General features: G+C 45.3%; 1 protein-coding gene across 1 annotated transcript; it reads right to left on the bottom strand.

The window, feature by feature from the left end:
* Positions 1-1,093: 1,093 nt before the first annotated feature.
* On the bottom strand, positions 1,094-21,058 carry ccn6 (cellular communication network factor 6). The gene is made up of 5 exons (XM_041187402.1): positions 20,994-21,058; positions 19,703-19,992; positions 10,350-10,598; positions 6,840-7,033; positions 1,094-1,369 (listed from the first exon to the last, which is right to left on the bottom strand). Exons 1-5 carry the CDS (start codon positions 21,056-21,058, stop codon positions 1,094-1,096), a joined length of 1,074 nt encoding a protein of 357 aa, XP_041043336.1.
* Between the last annotated feature and the right edge of the window lie 2,553 nt (positions 21,059-23,611).

Here is a 23,611-nt window from a genome sequence, read left to right as displayed (position 1 = left end):
GGATTGTGGTGCTCAAGAAGACAGCTAACCAGCATCTTCTCAAGGACAATGAGGGATGGGCAATAAATGTTGGCCTAGCCAGCGACATCCACATTCTGTAAATGAATACAAAAATCACTTACCAGAATATGGCAGCTCGTGCTCCTAAAAGTGGGTGTGGCTTCTGCACAGATTCCCTTTGTTGTTTTCTGAGGATTCCTGTACTGAGGAAGTTCCGCCGGATTTTCCATCAGAAGTTGGAGCCTTTTCAACATATGCCGTTAAGTGGGTACTTTCTTGTCTGATTAGAGCTGGACACAGGGGTTACGACTCTGCTTAGAAGTTTTAGGCTAAGGTCTCATCTGAAAGTCAGTGCAGCATTCTCCCAGTACAATATTTAAATGTCAAATTGCATTACATGTTCACTATTCTAGAGGGGAATTTAAACCCCCAACTGTTTGACTCGGGCAAGAGTGCTACTACTGAGCCAAGTTTGCTAACTTTTGAAAACTGACTACCTCTGATGGAATCTCGACAACTGAACAATAAATCTGTGTATCAATGTGCAAAATAATAGATATTTGAGTATAGTATTTGCAACTTAATTACAATCATACAATATATATTTTCCTTTCAGTGCAGTGTAACCATTACAACTGTCTTTATGAAGATGCTAGTTAAAATTCATAAGCAATGACTTTTATTAATTTTATCTTCCTTCAGCTTTTTTGATATTGACCTTTAGAGGAGGGGATTTGTGCTGAACTGTACAAAGTTCAATAGAAATTCAATTTAAAGAAAAGTCATGCAAATAAACTAATTATACAGATATGCTATACAAATTCATCCTATTTTGCAGTGGCAAAAGAGCAAAATAGGTCCTTGTGCAATCAGGCAGGTATTCAGTCTTGTGGAAGATGCTGCACTTGATGTACATCCCCAGATGTTTTGTTGCTGTATAACTTTAGGATTTTTCTCCTGTATAGTTTAGCTGTATAAACATGGAAATGGTATAAGCAAATTTACATTCTTCTAAGGACAAGAAATATACATTTTTTAAAATCTGTAATGTCACTCAGGAGCCAAGCAACCAAGTTGTGAACAATAGGGTGTGCTACAATAGTTTCAGATCTGAGAATATGTCCTCTGAGTCAATACAGGCCTGTTGACATTTGCAAGATGTGATCCACATCATCTTCCACATGATGATTTCTCCATCAGTGCAGTTAAATTCCACTTTCACAGTTTTTTCCTTGTTAGGGACACAGCAACGGGAATCTGAGCATGTGCCACAGAATATCGGTCTATAAGATCTTCTACTTGTGCAGCCAGAGAGAGCAAATTTTTCAGGCTTGGGATGCTGGAACGTCTGTAGACATTTCTTGCCCTTCTAAAAGGAAAAAAAAAATATATTGCATATTTGTGTTCATTAATCAAAACCATTCAGCCAGTAGTTATGTTATTTTACAAATTACCCAAAGATCCTTGCATGTAATTTAGTTCTTTGCTCTATTTTTACTGGCAGCATTTTTATCTACACTGGCAGCATTGCCAATTTTGAAAAGGCAGCTAAAAGCAAGAAGATATTATTAAGAGGAAAGGAAATTCCCTGACCTTCTATCTTACCCTACCTGCTCTTAAACAGTATGAAATTCATCACATTTCTACTTTTCTTTAACTCTGAAGAAGAGTCACATGGACTTGAAATGTTGGGCAGAATTTTCCCTTCATGAAACTAAGCGTGGTGACTAACGGTTTTGGCAGCGCCCACCTCGCTCTGCAGAATGGCGGGGACTCGCACTCGATTCTGCACTTGGAGGATCATTAATTATTCAAAGGCACATATTGGTCCAAATTACCTGGCGGGTCAGGAGCTGATTCGTTCACCTGCCGTCATCTGGCGGATTTAAAAGTCAGTTCAGCACACAATCTCACTCTCTCCAGCCCACCAGAGATGTCTGGCAGTCAGAAGAGGAAGGCTGAGAGCCTGAACATGAAGGCAGCACCCCTCATCATGCACCAGGCCCTCCGGCCTTGATCAGAGGGGTGCAGGCACAAAGACACATGCTCTATCCCAGGGATAGCTTCAGGAAGCACAGCAGCCTTACCTCTCCTGCGTGGGAGACCACCACGGAGCAGGTCAGCGCATCTGGAATGCCACTCAGTGCAGGAAGAGGATGAATAATCTCTTCCGCTCCGCCAGGGTATGTCATCCTTCAACTCCCTCCAATATCAAACTCTCATCACAGCATCATGCAATTAAACGGCTATTCTCTTCAGGGATCTCACGCAACCATTAGCAGGGGACACATTTCAACACTCATTCTCTCACTGAGACTTTAACAGCACCACCATCCCATCTATCATTTTGCTCACACTCCATCCTCTGGCCCTTCTGGGGAGTGCTCACCACATGCAGGGAACATGCATCTTACCTCTGCTCCATCCTGTCTCATCACATGACTTTCTTTATTCTTCACACAGTCCAAGCTGGCGTACAACAGGCGCGAGAGGGCGCAGACCAGGGAAGGAACAGCCAACATCATTGTCCTCACTGAGTTTGAGGAGGCTGCAGCCAAGCTGTCTGGGGAGGACAGGGATCGCTCCTGTGAAGAGGGGGAAGATCTGCCTCTCCCACCAACCCAGTACGGATCACAGCTCCATCACTTCACCAAATCCTGACATTCACAGTGAGTCACGTGCAGTCTTATCTAGCTCATGCACATTAACTGAAACTCTATTTTCTAGGCACCAGCAGATTGAGGCCCCCAAGCCAGTCCAACCACCAATTTGTGCCCAGACTTCATCCGAAGAGGAATCTCCAGAAGAACTGTCACAGCACTCACACGCACCCTCCACCAGCTCAGAGGCACTCACGTTGGTGGGGGGCAGCTGTAGATTAGGCTCGGGCTCACTTTCTGGGGAACACCTCACTGCGTCCCTGCAGCAGAAGGAGGCAAGGACAGCCCAGGTCTCTGTCACTGAGGGCAGCTGGAGACTAGCTACCTGCTCCGTCCGGGTCAGATGATGAGCCTTTGGAAGCTGCCACCAAATCAATGCTTGAGACAGGCAGCGGAACATCAGGCAGAGATTCAACTGTCACACAGCAGACTAGAGCAGATGATGGAGGAGTCCATCTGCATTCTGTCTCATGTCATGGCTCCGATAAGCGAGCACCCCGGGGTCACCATGGGAAAACTGGCGACCTTAGTCCAGCAGGTCTTGCTGGATTTGTGCTCGGTCCTGCACTCCAAGGCCACACACCCTGGTGGGCACCATCAAGATGTGGGCGACATGGGGATAAGATACCTTGACCTCCCTACGGGTGCACCATCTCCTGCAGGCGTATGGGCAGGACCCTAGGGCACCCACAGGGAGGTTAAGTATCAGCTGCACACTCCGGGGAGGCCTCCTCTCAGGACACTGCAAGGGTATCCAGCTGCTCACAGTTCCCTCTGCTTGTGACCCCAACCACTCCAGCTGCTCAGGCCACCAAGGGCGCTTCTGCTCCTGATCAGGAGACCCTTATCAGGCTTGGGCCCTCCAGGCCTCAGACCACCAGAGAACATCCGCCAAGATCATCACAGACATCAGGTTGCAGCAGTCAGCAGGCTGCCTCCACCTCTGCTACGGATGTCAGGACTGCTCCCAGGAGTAGTGCTAGAGTTAGGAAAGTTAAGAAAAATTGATGTCACTTTTGGGTCACAGGTGTGCTACACATGTAAATAATTGCACTTTTGCTAATATATTTGATGGTTATGTGAATGTTCTTGTCAACTGAAGGCGCTGTCATTTTGTACTTTGGAATCCTCTGAGTTTAGCCTTCCTCCCCTCAGCAATAATGTCCCACCGTGAGACCCACATTCCTGTGATTTCAACCTCAGTCTCCCCACCCTTGTGTGATCTCAGGGAGATGTGTTTAAATCTTTATTGGAAGTGTGTGATGTAAGTGTTTCTAACCCTTCTTCCTCAAGGAACACCATTGAGTGAGGGTAGTTCATCAGCATTGATAACCTAGCGGCATCTGTGCCTCCTCAGTGGTAGTGGCAGAAGAAAAGACATGCATGAGCGGAGGAGATCCCTAGGCATGTCCAAATCTCAGTCGCAGCAGCATTTGCATCATTAGATGGCAGGGCAGGCTTCAAGTCTTCACTCGCATCATTCTTGTTCCTAAGTGGACTCTCAGTTCCCAGAGTAAGCTCACTCACAGGGCCCCATGGACCAAAGCAAAGATCATGGCTTGGCGATTCAAGAGGCCAGAACACACAAGTGTGAATACGGGATTCGTTCTTGCTGCAAGTGGATGGACAACCCCTGAGATGAAAGAAAATGGCATTGAGGGCTAAGAGAGATATGGCCATATTCCCTCACTTGACTTCACTCTTCCTGCAACCTGTCAGCAATTAACATATCACAGGCACACCTCCCATGTGTTCCTTCCTCCATGGCGTGATTGCGCTCATACGGACTCTCAGCAGCCTCCTGAGGTCCTGGCCTTCAGATCTTCATCCTCTGATGAGCTGTTATACTCCTGCAGTTCATCCTCTGGCAGGGGTTCAGCTCTTTGCATTGCCAGATTGTGAATGGCACAACACACTGCAATGAAGTAGGAAAATCTGTCATGAACGTATTGGAGTGAGCCACCTGAGCGGTCCAAGGATCTGAAACGCGTCTTCAGAAACCCTATGGCCTGCTCTATAAGGGAGCGTGTGGAGCTGTGAGCAACATTGTACCTCTCTTCGGAATGACTCTGAGGGCAACACACTGGTGTCATCAGCCAGCATTTCAGTGGGTACCCCTTAACCCCAAGCAGCCATCCCTGCTGATGTAATGGCCCCTCGATAATCTCAGGCATCTGGGAGTGACTCAGAATGTAAGAGTCATTCCCAGGGTACTGTGCACAAACATGCAGGATATGCTTCCGATGATCATGCACAAGTTGTACATTGATGGAATGATAGCCCTTGCGGTTTAGAAACATTAGGGGCTGTTGACATGGAGCCCGTATAGCCACATGGGTGCAGTCTATTGCGCCCTGCACTCTTGGGTAGCCTGAGATGGTGGCGAAGGAGGTGAATCTCGCAGCCTGGCTACCTTCGTCCAGAGCAAACCTGACATAATGATTGGCCTTCCTGTAAAGGGCATCTGTGACCTCCTTTATGCATTGTTGTGTTGCGGATTGAGAGATGCTGCACAGGTCACCTGTCAATCCCTGGAAAGAACAAGAGGTAAAGAAATTGAGCTCCATGGTCACCTTCAAAGCCATTGGCAGGGGAAACCCTCCAACTCCATGCGATGTCAGGTCTTCACGAAGAACGTAGCATATGTGATGTTCCAGAGCTTGCGACAAGCGCAGATGTGTACGGCATTGTCTCCCACTCATTTTTAAATAGGAGACTCTTCTACGATAAATCCTAGGTCACCCCCATTGTCTGGGTCTCTGCTCCTCGCCCTCCTGTTCATGCTGTGGCCCCACTTGAACATGTCCCTCCTGCTGGAGTAGTATGCACCTCTCCAGCCTTTGCCTCCTCCATTGCATTAGGACCCTGACAAAGGCAGCATTGAGCCCTGGATCCACATCTGCTTTTGCCTTCTCTCAGAAAGGGATGTTCATTGATGATTGGGCAATGTTCAGTATCATTGGATACTGAAGCAGTTTGTTTCCAAATGTTGTCCAACCTGGACAACATTCAAGCTTGGGCTGATAAGTGGTAATTAACATTCACACCAGACAATGACCATCCCCAATGAGAGAGAATCCAACCATCTTCCCTTGACATTTAATGGTATTATCATTGCTAAATCTCCCACTATCAACATCCTCGGGGTTATCATTGACTAGGAACTTAACTTGACCAGCCATATAAATACTGTAGCTACAAGAGTAGGCCAGAGGCTGGGAATACTGCAAGCAACTCAACTCCTGACTCACTAAAGCCTGTCCACCATCTACAAGGCACAAGTCAGGAGTGTGATGGAATACTCTCCACTTGCCATTTTAAATTAAGCAAAAGCATGGGAAACAATTGTTCCATGGTGCATTCTCCATGGCAAGCCTCAATTAATCAGAATCCACTTGTTAACCAATCAGCACCCTTTTCTCATGCAGTATACATTTTATTCCCTTTGAAATTTGGTATTCTTGTATCTGTCCTAATGAATGCAAGACAAAAAGCTTCAAAGGCATTTCTCCTTTTCAGCAAGACTCTGAAACTCATCAAATTCAACAATTTTGTCCTTTCAAAAGAGAAAGCTTGAGGGACCTTACTGAGCTGAAGATGTTGATGCCAGAAAAGAAACCTCCCCATTGGGAGAACAAGAGCTACAGTTTGAAAGTAATTGAGCTCCTCAGGATTGCTTCCCTTTCCTTCATATCTTTGGGGCCCTGGTAGGCCAACAAAGGAACCTGCATCTGCCTAAAGGTGGAAAGTTGAGTGGATTCCCAGGGAAACAGGGATGCTCCAGACATGCTCCCAAACCATTTCTGAGATGTTGGGTTGTGCAAGGAAGAAGAACCCACTCACCTATATGGATTGGAATTCGACTGAGCATTCAGGTTTTGTCACGCAGTTTGCACCTACCTGCTTTCTGGAAAAATCCCCAAATTTCTGCCCACTCCAGTCAACAATTTCAGGCCCTATGAATTCATGGGTGTTTACCTATGAATCCCATCTGTGTCTACCAAATTGCCCAATGGAATGTCTGTCATTTTTAGATGCTCTTTGACTGTGGTACATGAATATATAACTCCGTGCAATCAAATTAATTTTCTCTCTCTCTTTCTCTCACTCTCCACCACCCACCTCTTCTCCAAAAAATGTTGTTAATGTGACTAGTAGATTCTTTCTGTTGTGATTTACCTTCATATTTTTCGATACTCTTGTGTCACAAGGTCGAGTAAAGCATAGTCTACTTTCTCTCTCAAGTTCACATTTGCTGTTGTCATTTGTCACTCTGACTGATATTCCAATGTCACAGGATTTTGAACATAAGCTCCATGGAGTTGTTTGAAGCAGGCATTTCTTCCGCCATATTACTGGTCTTGCGCTATAAGCTGGTAATATAAACAAATATAGGTCTGAGACATACCAGTGCAGACATTAATTTGTCTTCAGATTTAATCTTAAGGCCCATGGTATTAAAGGTGAGGAAATGGCATAGAAAGAGTGAGGTAGCTTAAGGATAAAAAGCATAGATTACATGGATTGTATTGAACTATGTCTTTGGGAAAAGCTTGTTTTTTTCTTCCCCTTCTGAAAGAAGTAAGTGGATTTCCCAGCAGGCAGCAAGAAATGCCCATGTGATCTGAGGTTGTCATGTGGATGAAAGGCTAAGAAGCAAAGGGAAGGGTAAATACAGAGCTAATTGCAGTGGTGCTGGGTTTCAGCCTGTCTTTGTGGCAGACAATTCAGAACACGTAGAATTCATGTGTGAGTGGAAGCAAGCAAGGGTCTCCACGAATGAATCAGTTACCTGTTTGGCGGTTCAGACCAGATCCTGTTGTTGAAGCAGGACTTTGAGAATAGGGCAGAGACTGTGTTACTATGTGTGCTCTACAGTTGGAAAGTACAGAGAGCTGAAGACAGGAAGATCAGGGGATTGGGAATTAGATAGGGCCCACTACTGCTATTTCAGTGTTGCCAGAGCCAGCCACACCATTTAAGGAATGGAGGAGGGAGTCCCTGGGGATTCTGTGTCAAATGGATTGTTGTGACCTGAGTAAAATGGTTCATAAATATGTGCCTTGTTGGTGACAACTGTGTTCGGGGACTTCGGATGGAATACGGCTGCTGGTAAATGCAACTCAAGGGCAGAAACCTTAGAATGGGAAGTGAGAGACCCTACATAATGGAGGCCAAGTTGGAAAGAATGTGAGATTGCACATGGTGCACATTTGTGCGGAAAGCAAAGTGAGTGCTTGTAACTACATGAGGCGTATCTTTGTTATATTATATTCTTTTGTTAAATTATAAATTATATTTAAAGTGAAATTTAACTTTTTTATTTGAAATATCCTTTGCCTGTAATGTAATGTTTGAATTATGTTGGTTTTAGGTGGTAAGTGAAATCTTGTCCATAGATTTTCTTTTTGTTGGTGTCGTGGGGATTCTTTGCTTTTATAAGTTATCAGTTTCTATGGTATCATAACAGGGTTTTTCTCAGATCAGCAAGATGTAATTAGTGTTATGCCTTTGGAACCTGCCTATACATAAATGATTTAGGCATGGACATGAAAAATTACTGACAACAGCAAATTACGGGGTGTAGCAGACAGTGAGGAAGAATGGAGAAGATTACAGAATATAGCGAGATTAGCATGTAGGGAAATATGTAGCAACTACAGTGAAATAGTTTGGAAAATAGAGAATGAATTTGCAATCTAAACAATAACATTCTCAATGGAATCTGGGACAGAAATCTAGGGATGCAGATAAAAAGATCTTTAAAAGAAGAATGTAAACTAATTTAAGGATTAATGGATTATATATAATTACAAAATAATTGAATACAGGAGTCATTTCAGTACAGCAGCATGGCCAAAAATATAAGCAAATGGTCGTAACCGAACCCAACCAGTTATCAGAACAAATGGGACTGCCCAACATGCCCTTATTATTTCATTTTTTTTTATCAGTTTCCATGCTAAATTAATATTGTTTAATAAAGCACAGTTGTAGAATTAATACATGTTCAGCTAAATGAATTGTTTACATATCATAACCGGTCATTCCAAATCCTATTGAAATAAAGACAGAGCAGGATTTTTCTGATGGGCGTTGTGAGGGAGCACCCAGGGGACCCAGGCCTTGGGTCTGGATACCTGATCTCAAAAAGGGGCCAGTATGGAGGTGTTCCATTCTCCCTGCCTGAGGCGTGAGCGAGTTTACCTGCCAGGCTTCGATCCCCCCCATCTCTGAACCCCTCCCGCCAGCCTCAAAACCCTCCCCCCACCCACAATCCTGCCAGCGGGGGTCCATAAAATTTTGCCTATAGATTTGTAAGGACTATCTGGTAAAGTGAAGTAAGATGCCTCTCTCATTTTCTAGTTACATGGTTTCCACGGTGTAATATGGAAATATTTACGTTGCCACATTCATCTCTTCTTTGCTCCTCCCAATTCTAAATGGAATAAATATTACAGATTTGTCAAGTTATAATGATGTCCTTTATCTTACTACATATTTTAATTTTAAACAGAGCAGAAATCTGAGCATAGAACTACTAAGCTTTACCATACTGAAGGAAATCATTTGACTAAACATGTTTGGCCTTGCTGCTTTGGCAGATCTTTACAAAATCAAAGCTTCTTCCTGGACAGGACAAGTTGTCCTGATTATGTCATCCATATAATATTTAAACAAAGTTATTCAAAGGAAATAAATGTTGGTGTTCTAATCCCAGATTTCCAAAACCTCCCTTGCCTTATATAAATAATGTAACAAAAAAAAATAAGCAGTCTTAGTCTGACTGGTTAGAATTCATTTTTCTCAAAACGATATGTTAACTCTCATTTTTAAAAAAAAATAGAAATGCTGAAATTTCACATTCCTTCAATGTTAAAAGCAGCTATCTAAAGGCTGTATTATAAAATATTTCTATGCCAACATTACATGGTCTGTACTTGCTGCCAATTTTTATTTTTATTTATTTGGACTTTAATTCCCAGCTTGCCTGCTTGATTCTTGTTTTCTTTCATATCCACACATTTTCAGACTCCTTCACTATCAATGCTGCTCTGTGATTTTTCAAAGTACAACTGCCAAATGGGGCCTATGAGTATTCCAGGCTATTCTACATTAGACAGAGACATCTTTTTAGCTGGCTAATCACTGATCAAATCAATCTCATGCCTGTCAAACAAGTTGAAGAGCTATCCATCGATTTGGCTGAGTATCAGCAATTGTGTTATTACTTTGCAACTGAGCTATTTTTTTTAATGTATTCGTTCATCGGATGTGGCCATCACTGGCTAGGCCAGCATTTATTGCCCCATCCTTAATTGCCCTTGTTCAGAGGGCATTTAAGAGTCAACCACATTGCTGTGGGTCTGGAATCACATGTAGGCCAGACCAGATCAGGTAAGGACAGCAGATTTCCTTCCTTAAAGGTGAACCAGATGACGGTTTTTATGATTAAAAAAAGTTATACCGATTATGATAATCAGCAATGGTTTTGTGGTCATCCAGATTTTTATTGAATTAAAGTTTCACCACCTGCCATGGTGAGATTCAAACCCAGGTCCCCAGAGCATTACCCTGGGTTTCTGAATTACTAGTCCAGTGACAATACCAGTATGCCACCACCTCCCCTGATGTACATTATTTACATCGCCAATATCAAGACTATATTGACTTTTTAAAATCACCTACCAGACATTACTCTATATGTTGCTGCCTGCTGTACTGCAGACCTATTACAAATAGACTTTTCACAGCAATATTCAGATTTCTCTATGGCCTTGGGATTTCTACACTGGTCAGCTGCCAATTTCTTTGTACAAGTGGGCGTACATCCAAATGCACCATTCACACATGTGCATTTATAGTGACAGTGTGGCTGGAATGTCTGTCCATGTCTGTAATGGATTCCATTTAACCTACACCCGACTCCAAGAGTATCTAGAGAAAGCAAAGAGCAATTTGAGAAATTAGTAAGTAAATATATTAAAGAGGCATCAAAAATAAAATGATCAATCTCAATTTTTGAAAATTGTAAACAGATAAGCATTTCACACATCTCACAGTGGGTTGTACAAGGCTCTAACTGACTGAATTTTTAATTCTGTGGCTTGGAAAATTATAATTTTCGGCTAGTTGAGAATGGGAGAGAGAGTTTTTCTAGATGTTGGCAAAAGTTCTGCTTACTTGCTATCAGGTAAGAAATTGTATATGTGGCAGTAAAGGGTTTTGGCACAGCTTTCACCAGCCTGATGCATGTTTGTGTGGAAACAGTTTGCCACAAACTCAAAATCCACCATTATTAGTTGCAGCTAATTGGATATTTGGGAGCTTTCTCTTGGTTGTTGTACTTGAACAGAAAAATTGTTGAGACTTAGACCCCTCCCTTGTTACTTCTGCAAGTTGAAATTTGTTGTGTTATCACGGTGGATAATTAGGTAGTGAGCTGTTGCAGAATTTGGTTTTTCAAATACAATGGAAAATTTTCTGTAAGTATGCTTTTCCAGTGACTTGGAGCATTGAAAACTGGAGGCCGCTGATTTGTGGCTTTCATGGAAAAATAGTCAAAATCTGATTTATTCTATTACTGCAGAACAGAGACCCTGTGTATAAGCATTATTCAAGTGTCAAGTTCTACTGTTTGAAAATGTGGCACATTCACAGGTCACTGTCAAGTACAAAAATAATAACAAATTACATTGAAACTATTGCTTAGTATTTTTAAACTACACAGTATATAGTGATTTTTCTTTGACCAATATTATTACTAATCCAGAGTCACTCAGCATTTAAAATGAGACATTATTCGTATCTATTCAGGAGTTCAGATGATGTGAAAAGGATGAGAATGATGCAATTTCACCTTGTGATGAACTCTCCAATATTCACCGAATAGTTATACACAACCTTTTGAGTTTTCTTTTGTGTCTTGGTTTTGTTGCCGTTGAAAATCTCACAAGTGCAGAATTAGAAGGAATTGTGATTTCATGAAGTACTGAATTTATGACACGGGGTGTACAATATAACACTCATAATTTCTTTAAATAGTCATAGGGCAGAATTCTCTGGTCGGGCCGGCGTCCCGACGCCACCACGGGTCATTTAGATTTCCAGTTCGGTGGGCGCGCAGCCGAGTCGGTTGCACGCCCACTGAACTGTCAAAGGCCTTTTAAGGCCTGTTAAGAAGTAATTAAATGAGCTGCCCGTCCAACCTTAAGGTTGGCAGGCAGGGGAAGAGCTCGGGCGGCCTTCGCGTTTTTCATGAAACCTCATCCACAGGCGGGATGAGGTTTCATGAAGGGTTTATTATTTAAATAGAAATTTTTGAAATAAATAATGAACATGTCCCAGCTCTTGTGACATGAGGGGACATGTCCTTAAAATTTTTCCTACCTTCATTCAAATTTCCATAACTTAAACAAATCTCCCTAAGGCACTTCTGTGCCTCGGAGATTTCTGCGCTCTTTCTTGCTCGCCCCCTTACACCCACCCTGACAGGGGGAAATTTATGGCCACAGAATTGTTCAGTTATTCAGTTGCTATGTCCCTGAGCTACACAACCCCACAATAAAAGCTCTCCCAGCTGTCTGCCCAATATCATTCTTCCATTCAAGACTCACAGTTATAGTTTTTTACCATCCATAAGCCAGAATTTCCCATTTGATGGGTGGGCAGCCGATTGCCGCCGCTGAAACGGGCCTCGCCGCTATTTTGTGTGGGCAGGCCAAGCAGGTTAGCGACTCCTTTGGAGAACGGGAAAAGAGTCGCGAGGGTGGGCGGCTTCAGACCACCGGTTCCAATGGGGAACCGGCAGCCTGTATAAAGAATGGCCAGGCAGCCAGCTTGAGGCAGTGCACCATGGCCACTCGGGGAGCGAGAGAGGCAGCTGTGATTCCACAGGAGCATGAGCAGGAGGAGGGGGGGGCAGGCTGCAGGAGAGGCCTGCAGGGGGCCAGTGTGCCTCTCGATTCTCTGATGCATGCCTTGCTGTCCTCCTCCAAGAGGTTCCCGTCCGTCGGCATGTGTTGTATCCGGAGGTTGGGAGGAGGAGGGCCTCCCATGTCACCAGCCAGGCATGGGAGGAGGTTGGTGATGCTGTGAGCACCTATGATGATGTGCGGCGTACTGGCACGCAGTGCCGAAAAAGTTTCAATGATTTGCTGCGCTCTGGAAGGGTGAGTACCATGTTGGCCTTGGCCATTTGACCCAGCAGGTAGCCTTAACCTTTGAGCCCTCCACCGCCACCCCCCACGTCTTGCTGTCATTACTGCATTGGGCATTTGGCGCATGCTGCATGGGCAAATGGGTACTGACCATGCTTACATCAGCCTTAGTGGCTGAGGAGAAGATGGGTTCTCCCTGAGGCATATGTTGGTGTTTGCGGCATTTGAGTAGTCTGGGGGCAACCTGCAGGGGAGGCAGCTAAACACATACTCAGAACTCCAACACACGTCTTATTGATGATGATGAGATGGTGGAAGGGGAGCCTCAAGGTGTTGTGGCCAAGCACTATCTGCTGGCATCGGCACCACATCTACTTGCGCCTGCTTGCCATGGACGCTAAGACCCGTGTGCTATTCAAAGTGATGAACACCGAATGTGTCCAAGGTGGCCATTGGGGGAGGGGGTTGGGAGCAGCCGTACTATCTTTTGGGGACTGATCACCAGTAGTGTGGACAGGAGCCGCTGGAGGCCTCAGATGGGCCACTGTGGTGGGGTACGGTGTGCGCGTGCAGACTACATGAGCGATCAGCCCCAATAAACCCTCTTCTCTGTTCTGCAGGCAAAAAGTCAACAAAATTTGCGGGAGCGCCAAAGGACTGGAGGTGGTCACGCCCTGCTCCAGTGCCTCACAACATTTGAGAAGCAGGCCATGGAGCTGGGGAGAAGGCAGGCAGCCAGGGCGGCAGGTGGTGGCGAGGCTGGGGTCCAGCGGCCAGGTATTTGAGGTCCACAGTCCCATCCACTCTTTCTGACCACCATCCAAACCACTGATGGCTGCTGCAATCATTAATGCTGCAACACTGCTCATTCACAGACTGAGACATTCTGACGTCATACACAAAGGTCCCTCGTCCCCTTGAAGAATCGCGTCTCCAGCACCTTCCAAGGTCACCTTATCCCATTTGTGACCACTATCCCCATGGCCTAACATGCCATGGCATCGCTGCTGCACAGCCAAAGATTTATTGCATCTCAGGGGGTTTGTACCTCCACCACCCTTTCAGCCAGTGCATCCCACATTCCTCTGTCCAAAAGGTCCTCAGCACCTCACCTGTGAACCTCATGGCACTCAACTTAAATAAATGCCACCACATTACTCATCCCTGCGCAAAGGGGAAATGTTGCCTTCTGCCCACCCGTTCTATACCCCTCCTAACGGTATGAAGGTCAATAATGTGACCTGTCAATCTCCTGTGATCCATGGCAGATGTCGCAAGTATTTGCGATGTTTCCTCAGCACCGTAACTATCCAGGCCACAGTGCATCCAGGTCAGGTACCTCTGCACTCTCCCCACTCCAATGGTACATAACGTGCCATGTGGCATTCCTGAGGCCATCTGACCAGCCTGTCTGTATGCATGTCTAATAGTTGGGGCTCCTCTTGACTCTTTTCCACCTCACCAATGTTCGTCTCCTTAGGGTCTTGAAGGGCGAGCGTCTTATGAGCCTGGGGGGAAAGGGATGAAAGGTTTAACTGACTGTACGCTAACTGATGCACTGTCCTTGTTGTTAATTTCAGTATCACCACCACATGGCTGTGCCCAGAGACACCGGAGCACCCCCTCCACACCTGAGGCCCAAGACCCTCCATACCTGAGGTCCAAGACGTGCAACTTGCGGCACATCATTTCAGCAGCCAGGCACCAGCACAGATACAAACATCTCAGTGGGAAATTTACCATTGGCTAGTGTCCCGGGTCACAGTGGAGCGGGCACTTCACAATCACTGGAGGAGATGGCATGGACAGAGAGTGCCGATGGCGCCAGCAGCCGGAGGGCTGCAGGGGACGAGGCACATGCTGAGTCCGGCACTGATGACGTGCCTCTGGAGTTGTCACCAATGGAACAGCTGCAGGACAAGCGGCAGGAAGCGGGTTTGCATCTGGCAGGATTGCATGAGGGTATACTTCAGTTGGACTCTGCGATGGAGGAGACCAGGCAGAGTGCACATGAAGATATGAACCTCAGGGCAGAGCTTCAGGCTTCCTCCACTGAGAGATTGCAAACTCTCATGGAGAGGGTGTTCGATCAAATGCAAAATCTTTTGATTAGGTTACGCTCTGACCTGCAAGCCCTCACAGCGGTACTGGCCATGGGTGGTCATTCTCAATGTGGGAGATGTTGTGGGCACCAAGTGTCGGCGCTCGGTGTCCATGCATCTGCGGTGAGCAGGGAGGTCGGCGCAGCAGCTGCCTGTTGTCGCTGTAAGCTCCTCTTGGAGCATTCCAGATGAGGGCAGCAGCTCCTCCACCCCTCTGCCAGTCAGCGTTGCTTCCATTGAGGCTGCAACAACTAGGGAGGTGCCAGTTCTGGAACTGGCCACTCCCTCCCAGGCGGGGCCATCACAGGCTCCACGGGCCAGAGGGCACCCGCCAAGGTCATTGAGGCCAACAGGACAGCAGAGTCAGCAGGTTGCCTCACAAGCCACTCCGAGCGATGGGGCGGCACCTAGACGTAGCACCCGAAAATGTAAGCATAAGGCATGTTAGGCACTCAACGGCTATGTCACTGGTGATTTTGTGTTGGCCTTAGAATAGGGAACAAAATTCTTCTTGTTGCAATGGAGAAGTCTCTTTTTTTTTGGACATAATAAAGTCCACTTTTCTGACCATGGCTGAGGGTGTTTCCTTTGTGCTGCATTTTTCTTTTTCACCATCATATCATGAGTGTATGAGTGGACATTGCTGTTTCTGTACTAAGCCCTTAGTTGCAGCTGATAAGGTGGAAGATGTAGCACCTAAGTGCCAAGTGTGGCAGTGCCAGGCAATGCAGTTCCTGCTGATCCATGTGTGTGGAACTAGCTGAAGGTTCTTTGGATTAAATTGTCCTGGTGTCCCTGCCTCCTTGGTGTAATAGCAGGTCAGCGTGCTGCCCCTCATCATTTCCCTGTGCTTCCTCATCCTCTGAGGCACTGCTGGATTCATCAAGTGCAGCCTCATCCAGGGCGTCAAGGTCTTTATCGTCAACTGCATCCCCCCTTTCCAGTGCAAGATTGTGCAGAGTGCAGCATGCTACCATTATCACAGAGACGTGATCTGGGGGGTACTGGCGTGCGCCCCCTGAGCAGTCCAGGCAATGGAAGCGCATCTTGAGAAGACCGATGGCTCTCTCCACCACAGCCCTTGTGGTGCTGTGGCTCCTATTGTACCGCTGCTCAGCTTCTGTTCTTGGATGGCGGAGAGGCGTCATGAGCCACCTTCTGAGGGGATAGCCCTTGTCACCCAGCAGCCAACCATCCAGCCGAGTCGGAGCACAGAAAAGCGCCGGAACCTGGGAGTGTCTGAGGATGTAGGTGTTAAGGGAACTGCCTGGGTACCTTGCACAAACTTGTAGAATCTGCATCCTGTGGTCACACACTATCTGCACATTCATGGAGTGGAAGCCCTTCCTGTTGACGAAGGCACTGGGCTCACCTGCTGGTGCCTTGATGGCCACGTGTGTACAGTCTATTGCACCCTGGACGGAGGGAAAGCCAGCAATCGCCACAAAGCCTCTGGCTCGCTGTGCCTGACTTGCCTGGTCGCAGCGGAAGTGGATGAAGGTCAATGCACACCTGAACAGAGCATCTGTAACCTGCTTGACACAAGTGTGGACAGCTGATTGGGAGACACCACAAAGATCACCCACCGAGCCCTGGAAGGAGCCAGAGGCATAGAAGTGGAGGGCAACTGTGAGCTTCAGAGTCGCTGGCATGGGGTGTCCACCCACACAGTTAGGGGAGCTCTCAGGGCCATCATCTGACAGATATAGCTGACTGTCTCCCTCGAGAGTCAGAGCCTCCTTTGGCACTGCACCTCAGTCATGTTGAGATAGCTGCTTCACTGCCTGTATACCCTGGCAGCAGGATAGTTGCGTCATCTGCGGCCCCTTGCACCTTGGACAACCTATTGACCCTGTGCCCCTTGTGCCTGCACCTGGCCTCTCAAAGGTGGCTCCCCTGCGGGCTGATTGTCCAGTCCTGGCCTCCTCCTTATTCTATCCCTCCCTTCCTCCACAGAGGAGCTGCCTCCAGTGGGGATGTCAGAACCCATACCCCCAGGCTAAATGGAGGTCTCTGCAAAGCCGCAGGCCCGAGAGAGATAACTGTCTGCAGACTGGTTTCAAAGTACACAAGAAGCACTTGGAAATCGATGTGAACCGCTAACAACCAAACAGGCAACTTTAAAACACTTTCTGTAAATAAAACTTTGTGGAAATCATGAACAATCCCTCTGACTCCACATATCCCGCCAGTGCATGAGTTTTATTAAAAAATCTCCTACCCGCCTGCTCGTTAGGCCCTTGCGCCAACCCGAAGTTCGGACAGGCCCCTCAAAATCCTGGACAATTGGCAAGTTATGGGCCTTAACGAGGCCTTTAATTAATGGCGGGCGCGCGTCCCGCTGCCGAGCTCGCCTGCTGACTGAAATATTGTGATGCCGCACGCTGACATCGGAACGCTCGCATGACATCAGAGGGCGACATTTTAAGCACTGACGTGTGGGCTCCGCCACCCGCACATCAGCCGGAAAATTCTGCCCTTAGACTTTTTCTTCCTCCCCCATCTGGCACTCACTTTATCATTTTTTGGGACTACTGATATTAACTCAGAAAGCACACATGCCCTGTTACACTTCACTCTGTCATTTGTATACCAGCTATTCTTTCTCACCATTTCACTTATTAGGTTATCTGATCAAGTTAGTAGAACAAAAGAGCAAAACATGTTGAAAGAACATATGCAATGTATAGGGTTGAAAAGCGTCAATGTAGGCAAAATTTGCATTGAAGTATTTAGGGAATCTAAAGGATTTTACAATGTAGAATTGAGAAAGTACCTTACATTTGGAAGTTGGCAGTAATCATTTCACCACTTCAGGAATTTGTTTTCATTTATTCATGGGACGTGGTTGTTGCTGGTAAGGCCAGCATATATTATCTCCTCCTGGGGTCCCCAGCAACACAGTTGCCATACTTCAGCCAACTCCAATCACTCCACATGATATCAAGAACGATTTGAAAGCACTAGATACCATAAAGGCTATGGGCCCTGACAACATTCACTGTCGGGGGATCAAAATCCTGGAACTTCTGAGCAGCATTGTGGATGCACCTGCACCATATGGACTGCAACAGTTCAAGAAGGTGGCTCACCAGCACCTTCTGAAGGGCGATTAGGAATGAGCACTAATTGCTGACCTTGGCAGCGACAACCACATCCCGTGAAAGAATAAGAAACAAAATCTCTTATTGCCCTTGATAAAGTGGTGGCGAATTACCTTCTTGAACTGCTGCAGTCCATATGATGTAGGTACACCCACAGTTTTGTAAGATAGGGATTTTTAGGATTTAGACCCAGCAACAATGTAGAAATGGCAATTAATTTCCAAGGCAGGATGGTTTATGATATGGTGGTGGTGGTGGTGTTCCCATGCTCCTGCTGTCATTGTTCTTCCTGGCAGTAGAGGTCACATATTTGGAAGGTATACTATGGGTATAAGTATTCCTGATTATGTTTCAGCCATCTCATAAGGTAGAAAACTAATCATGCAAATGCATTACTAATTGGAATAAATCCAAGAACTCATAACAAATCAGTGAATGCAACTATAAGTCCATTTCCTTGTGTCTCGGTCTGACGGTGCTGAGATATCTTTTCAGTGATAAGTTTTGAGACTAGAAACCATTGTTGGTGGCATTAGTGAATAAATGCTTAATGTCTTAATAACACTCCCCAATCTATTATTTTAGCTGCTGCATGAAGCCATTTATTTTAAATGACTTAATGTCTCTGTTGAAAATGTAGATAGAAAAATTTCATGTCACTTTTAAGTGTTTGCAATTATTGGTGACCATAGTTTCTAATGTAAGGTTTTCTTTCAGCCATGCATGCTTCAGTTTTTAACTACTGTACCAGTACAAGCCAGTACTAATAGCTAAGTGTTTTTGCCACAAATACTATTTAACAGTTCAACATTCAAGGCACAGATCAAATAATCAAATGAAAGGTGTCAGACAATAATCCAAAGGTGTCTGATTTGTCTGTTAAAACTTTGAAGCAGGATATTTATTCCACATTTTCCATCAATGCATTTAGTGTTGACATTCAGTCAGTTTCCCCTGCTTAAGTCAGGAAGCATCTGTGGTGCATGGATCCTGACATAAGGAAGTAGGACTTTCACACTGGCTATCATTGATAGATGTAATAGAGCTGGTTTGGTCTTGGACCAACCTCAATAATGAAAGGATAGAGATACCATTGGCATTATATTTTATAATTCTTGCAGATTCGCAAAGTCTCAGGAACCTCCTGCCTCTTAGGACTTGCAACCCACAGGCAAACCATATTTGGTCACCACCCTCCCTTTATTCTTATGGTGGCTAACAGCAGCTCCTCACATCCGCCAAACTCTTAGATGTGGTAATAGATCAGGCATTAGAAGAATCACACTTCTGAGGTCATCAAGTATATGATTGTGAATATCACTGAATACATATTCTTTAACATGGACTGCTTTTGTTGGGACCGGTAGTTTTCTATAATTCCCTCAACGGGTAAGCCAGTAATTGTGAGGGAAAAAAAAACTTCTCATTTCAAAAATAAAGAATAAATATTCCATCTTTTTGCAGCACATGTAAATATTTTTAGATACTACAGATGTGGCATCTTTGAAATACATATGCCATTCCTAATAGTCTAAATGTGTCTTAAGTGGACAGATTATTCCTTTCACAATGTGGACAAAACCACTACAATCAATTATAATGATTGAGTGAATTAAAAGATTCTATTTCATTATTTTCATAAAATTTGAACAGAAAATTACTAGGATTTAACTTACAGGCGCATATTCCAAATTCGTACTTAGGCCTATCGCCAGAATAGTCACAGTACAAGTCCTTGTGAGGGTCACAGGTGTCAGCTTCAGTGCAGAGCTCCCCGAATTGCTTTGCACAGGTTTTGCAACATCCACAGCCATCAGTAACCAGACTTACTCCAGGTAAACATAACGGTTTGCGAGAGCACTTGCATGGCCATTTGCAAAATTGTCTGCGTTCGGGAGCTTCTTCAAATTCTGCTGTCTTCCTTCCAGTTTTCACAACTGCTTGTTGGACTTGACTCTGTTGTATCCTGCATAAGAACTTAGATACAGTTAAAACTCTTAAGGAATGTGATCTTGTCTCAAGGATGCATTGTTCCTGCTTTTAAAAATCAGATGGTAAGTAAAAAATAACAATAACTCCCCTTTCCTTAGCTTCTACTTGCTTTGCGTTAGTAATATTAGTGCAGACCAGGCAGTATCCATACCAGTGCATAAAATCAGGAAGCTTTAAACATAGGTGAATTGTGCCCAAAACCACTTATAGTCATTCTTTTCTGCAATGTTTCATACTGGTTTTAGATTCAATTTGCCCGGATTAAGTCATGCTCACAAAACTGGCCTTACCCCTTCCCTCACCCCCAACTAAAATTGCAAGATTCCACCTCCAATTCTGCTGCTCAGGGAAGGTTCTTCAAATTGCACTGCTTTTCTTTCATGCACAGACACTAATTGACACATTTTAAAAGGTCTTTCATCTGAAAAATATTTAAGAAACTGAATAGTGCACAAAAATGAAACTATTAAATGGTTCAGCAAAGGTTTTACTCATTTTCTGTGATTTTTAAATCAGGTTACTCACAGATGGAAGTCTGGACATTCATAAAAAAAAACACTTTTAAATCAACCCATTTTCAGTTCTATTAACAAACCTGCAACAAGTTACCATCTTTAATCTTTTAATGGGGAAGAACAATTATATTCTATTACACTGCCCAATTGCACTGCTGCAGTGAAGATTTTACATTTGTAATTATGAAATTTATCCAAAAAGAGCTGATTTCATACTTTGGGGAACTTGCCTCAACTGCTGAATGCACCTTTGCATGGCTTCCATTCATTTAAAAGGAAATTGATATTTCTTTTCAATTCTGGATTCTAATTCTGGTGCTTAAATAAATAAGGTTCAGCATTACTCTTCTTCCTGAGGCTTGCATGCTTTGTTTTGTTAATGATCAGAAGCCCTCTGTTGAATTAGCTAATATCAGTCTGGATAGTTTTTTTTGTTATTACATGGGATTTGGGCACTTACCGCCCATTCCTAATTGCCCTTGAGAAGATGGTGGTGAGCTGCTTTGTGGAACTGCTGTACTCCATGTGGTGTAGGTACACACACAGTGCTGTTAGGAAGAGATTTCCAGGATTTTGACCCAGTGACAATGAAGGAATGGTGACATATTTCCAAGTCAAGAATGTGTGTAGGTTGGAGGGGAACTTGCAGGTGGTAGTGTTCCCAAGCATTGCTGTCCTTGTCCTCCTACATGGTAGTGGTCGTGATTTTGGAAGGTGCTGTCAAAGCAGCCGTGGTAAGTTGCTGCAGTGCATCCTGTAGATGCTGCCACTGTACGTCGGTGGTGGAGGGAGTGAATATTGAAGGTGGTGGTTGGGATGTCAATCAAGTGGGCTGCTTTGTCATGAATGACATTGAGTTTCTTGAGCGTTGTCGGAGCTGCACTAATCCAGGCAAGTGGAGAGTATGCCTTCACACACCTGACGTGCTTTGTGGATAGTGGACAGGCTTTGGGGATTCAGGAGGTGAGTTATTTGCCACAGAATTCCCAGCATCTGACCCGTTCTTATAACCACAGTATTTATATGGCTGGTCCAGTTCAGTTTCTGGTCAATGGTAACCCCCCAGGATTTTGATAGTGGGAGATTCGATGATGGTAATGCCATTGAATGTCAAGGGGAGACGGTTGGATTCTCTCTTGTTGGAGATGGTCATTGCCATGCATTTGTATGGCGTGAATGTTGCTATTTATCAGCCCAAGTCTGCATGTTGTCCTGGTCCTGACGCATTTGGACATGGACTGCTTCAGTATCTGAGGAGTCTCAAATAGTGCTGAGCATTATGCAATCATCAGCGATTGACTATTTCTGACCTTATGGTGGAAGGAAGGTCATTGATGAAGCAGCTGAAGATGGCTGGACAGAGGACACTGTCCTGGGGAACTCCTGCAGTGATGTCCTGGAACTGAGATAACTGACCACCAACAACCACAACCATCTTCCTTTGTGCTAGGTATGACTCCAACCACCAGAGACTTTTCCCCCTGATTCCCATTGACTCCAGTTTTTCCAGGGCTTCTTGATGCCGCACTTGGTCAAATGCAGCCTTGATGTCAAGGGCAGTCACCCACCTCGCATCTTGTGCTCAGGTCTTTTATCCATTTTTGCACGAAGGCTGTAATTGGATCATGAGCTGAATGTCCCTGGTGGAACCAAAACTGAGCGTCAGTGAGCAGGTTATTGCTGAGTAAATGCTGCTTCATAACACTGTTGACAACACCTTCCATCATTTTGTTGGTAGTCGTGAGTAAACTGATGGGGTGGGTTGGATTTGTCCTGCTTTTTGTGGACAGGACATACCTATGCAATTTCCACAATGCTAGTTAGTTGCCAATGCTGTAGCTGTACTGAAACATTTTGGCAAAGTGTGCAGCTAGTTCTGGAACATAGGTCTTCAGTGCTATTGCCGGAATGTTGTCAGGCCCTATAGCCTTTGCAGTTTCCAGTGCCTTCAGCCATTTCTTGATATCACGTAGAGTGAATTGAACTGGCTGAAGACTGGCATCTGTGATGTTGGGGACCTCCAGAGGAGGCCGAGCTGGATCATCAATTCGGCACATCTGACTATAGATGGCTACAACTGCTTCAGCCTTGTATTTTGCACTGATGTGTTGGGCTCCTCCATTATAGAGGTTGGGGATGTTAGTGAATCCTCCTCCGGTGAGCTTCAGTCTGATCCGTTGGTCATGAGATCACTTAGCGCTGTCTATTGCATGCTGCTTTTGCTGTTTGGTATGCAAGTTGTCCTGTGCTATAGCTTCACCAAGTTGACACCAAGTTTTTAGGTATGCCTGGTGCTGCTCCTGGCATGCCATCCAGCACTTCTTCATTGAACCAGGGTTGATCCCCAGCTTGGTGGTAATAGTAGAGTGCGGAATATGCTGGGCCATGAGGTTGCAGATTATGGTGAGTACAATTATGTTGCTGTTGGCCCACAGCACCACATGGATGCCCAGTGTTGAGTTGCTAGATCTGTTCGAAATCTATCCCAATTAGCATGGTAGTAATGCCACAGATAGACAAGATTCTCAATGTGGGGACAGGACTTTGTCTCCACAAGGGCTGTACTGTGCTCACTCCTACCGATACTGTCATGGACAGATGCATCTGCGATTGGTACATTGATGAGGATGAGGTCAAGCAAGGTTTTCCCTCTCGTTGGTTCCCTCAGCACTTACCGCAAACCCAGTTTTGCAGCTACGTCCTTTAGGACTCAGCGAGTTCGGTCAGTGGTGGTGCTACTTGGTGATGGACATTGAAGTCCCTCATCCAGAGTACATTCTGTGTCCTTGCCACCGTCAGTGCTGCGTTCCAAGTGGTGTTCAACATGAGCAAGTGCTGATTCATCAGCCGAGGGGCGGGGTGGGGCGCGGTACGTGATAATCAGCTGGAGGTTTTCTTGAACATGTTTGACCTGATGCCATGAGGTATCATGGGGTCCGGAGTCGATATTCAGGACTCCCAGGCAACTCCTTCCAACTGTAAACTGCAGTCCCAGTGGGTCTGTCCTGTTGGTGGACAAGGCGTAACCCGGGATGGTGATGGTGGTGTCTGGAACATTGTAAGGTACGAGTCTGTGAC

This window comes from Carcharodon carcharias, chromosome 5, assembly GCF_017639515.1.
Source record: "Carcharodon carcharias isolate sCarCar2 chromosome 5, sCarCar2.pri, whole genome shotgun sequence".
Lineage (NCBI taxonomy): Eukaryota > Metazoa > Chordata > Chondrichthyes > Lamniformes > Lamnidae > Carcharodon > Carcharodon carcharias.
Note: the sequence above shows the minus strand (reverse complement) of the source record. Positions and strands in the feature narration are given on the sequence as shown.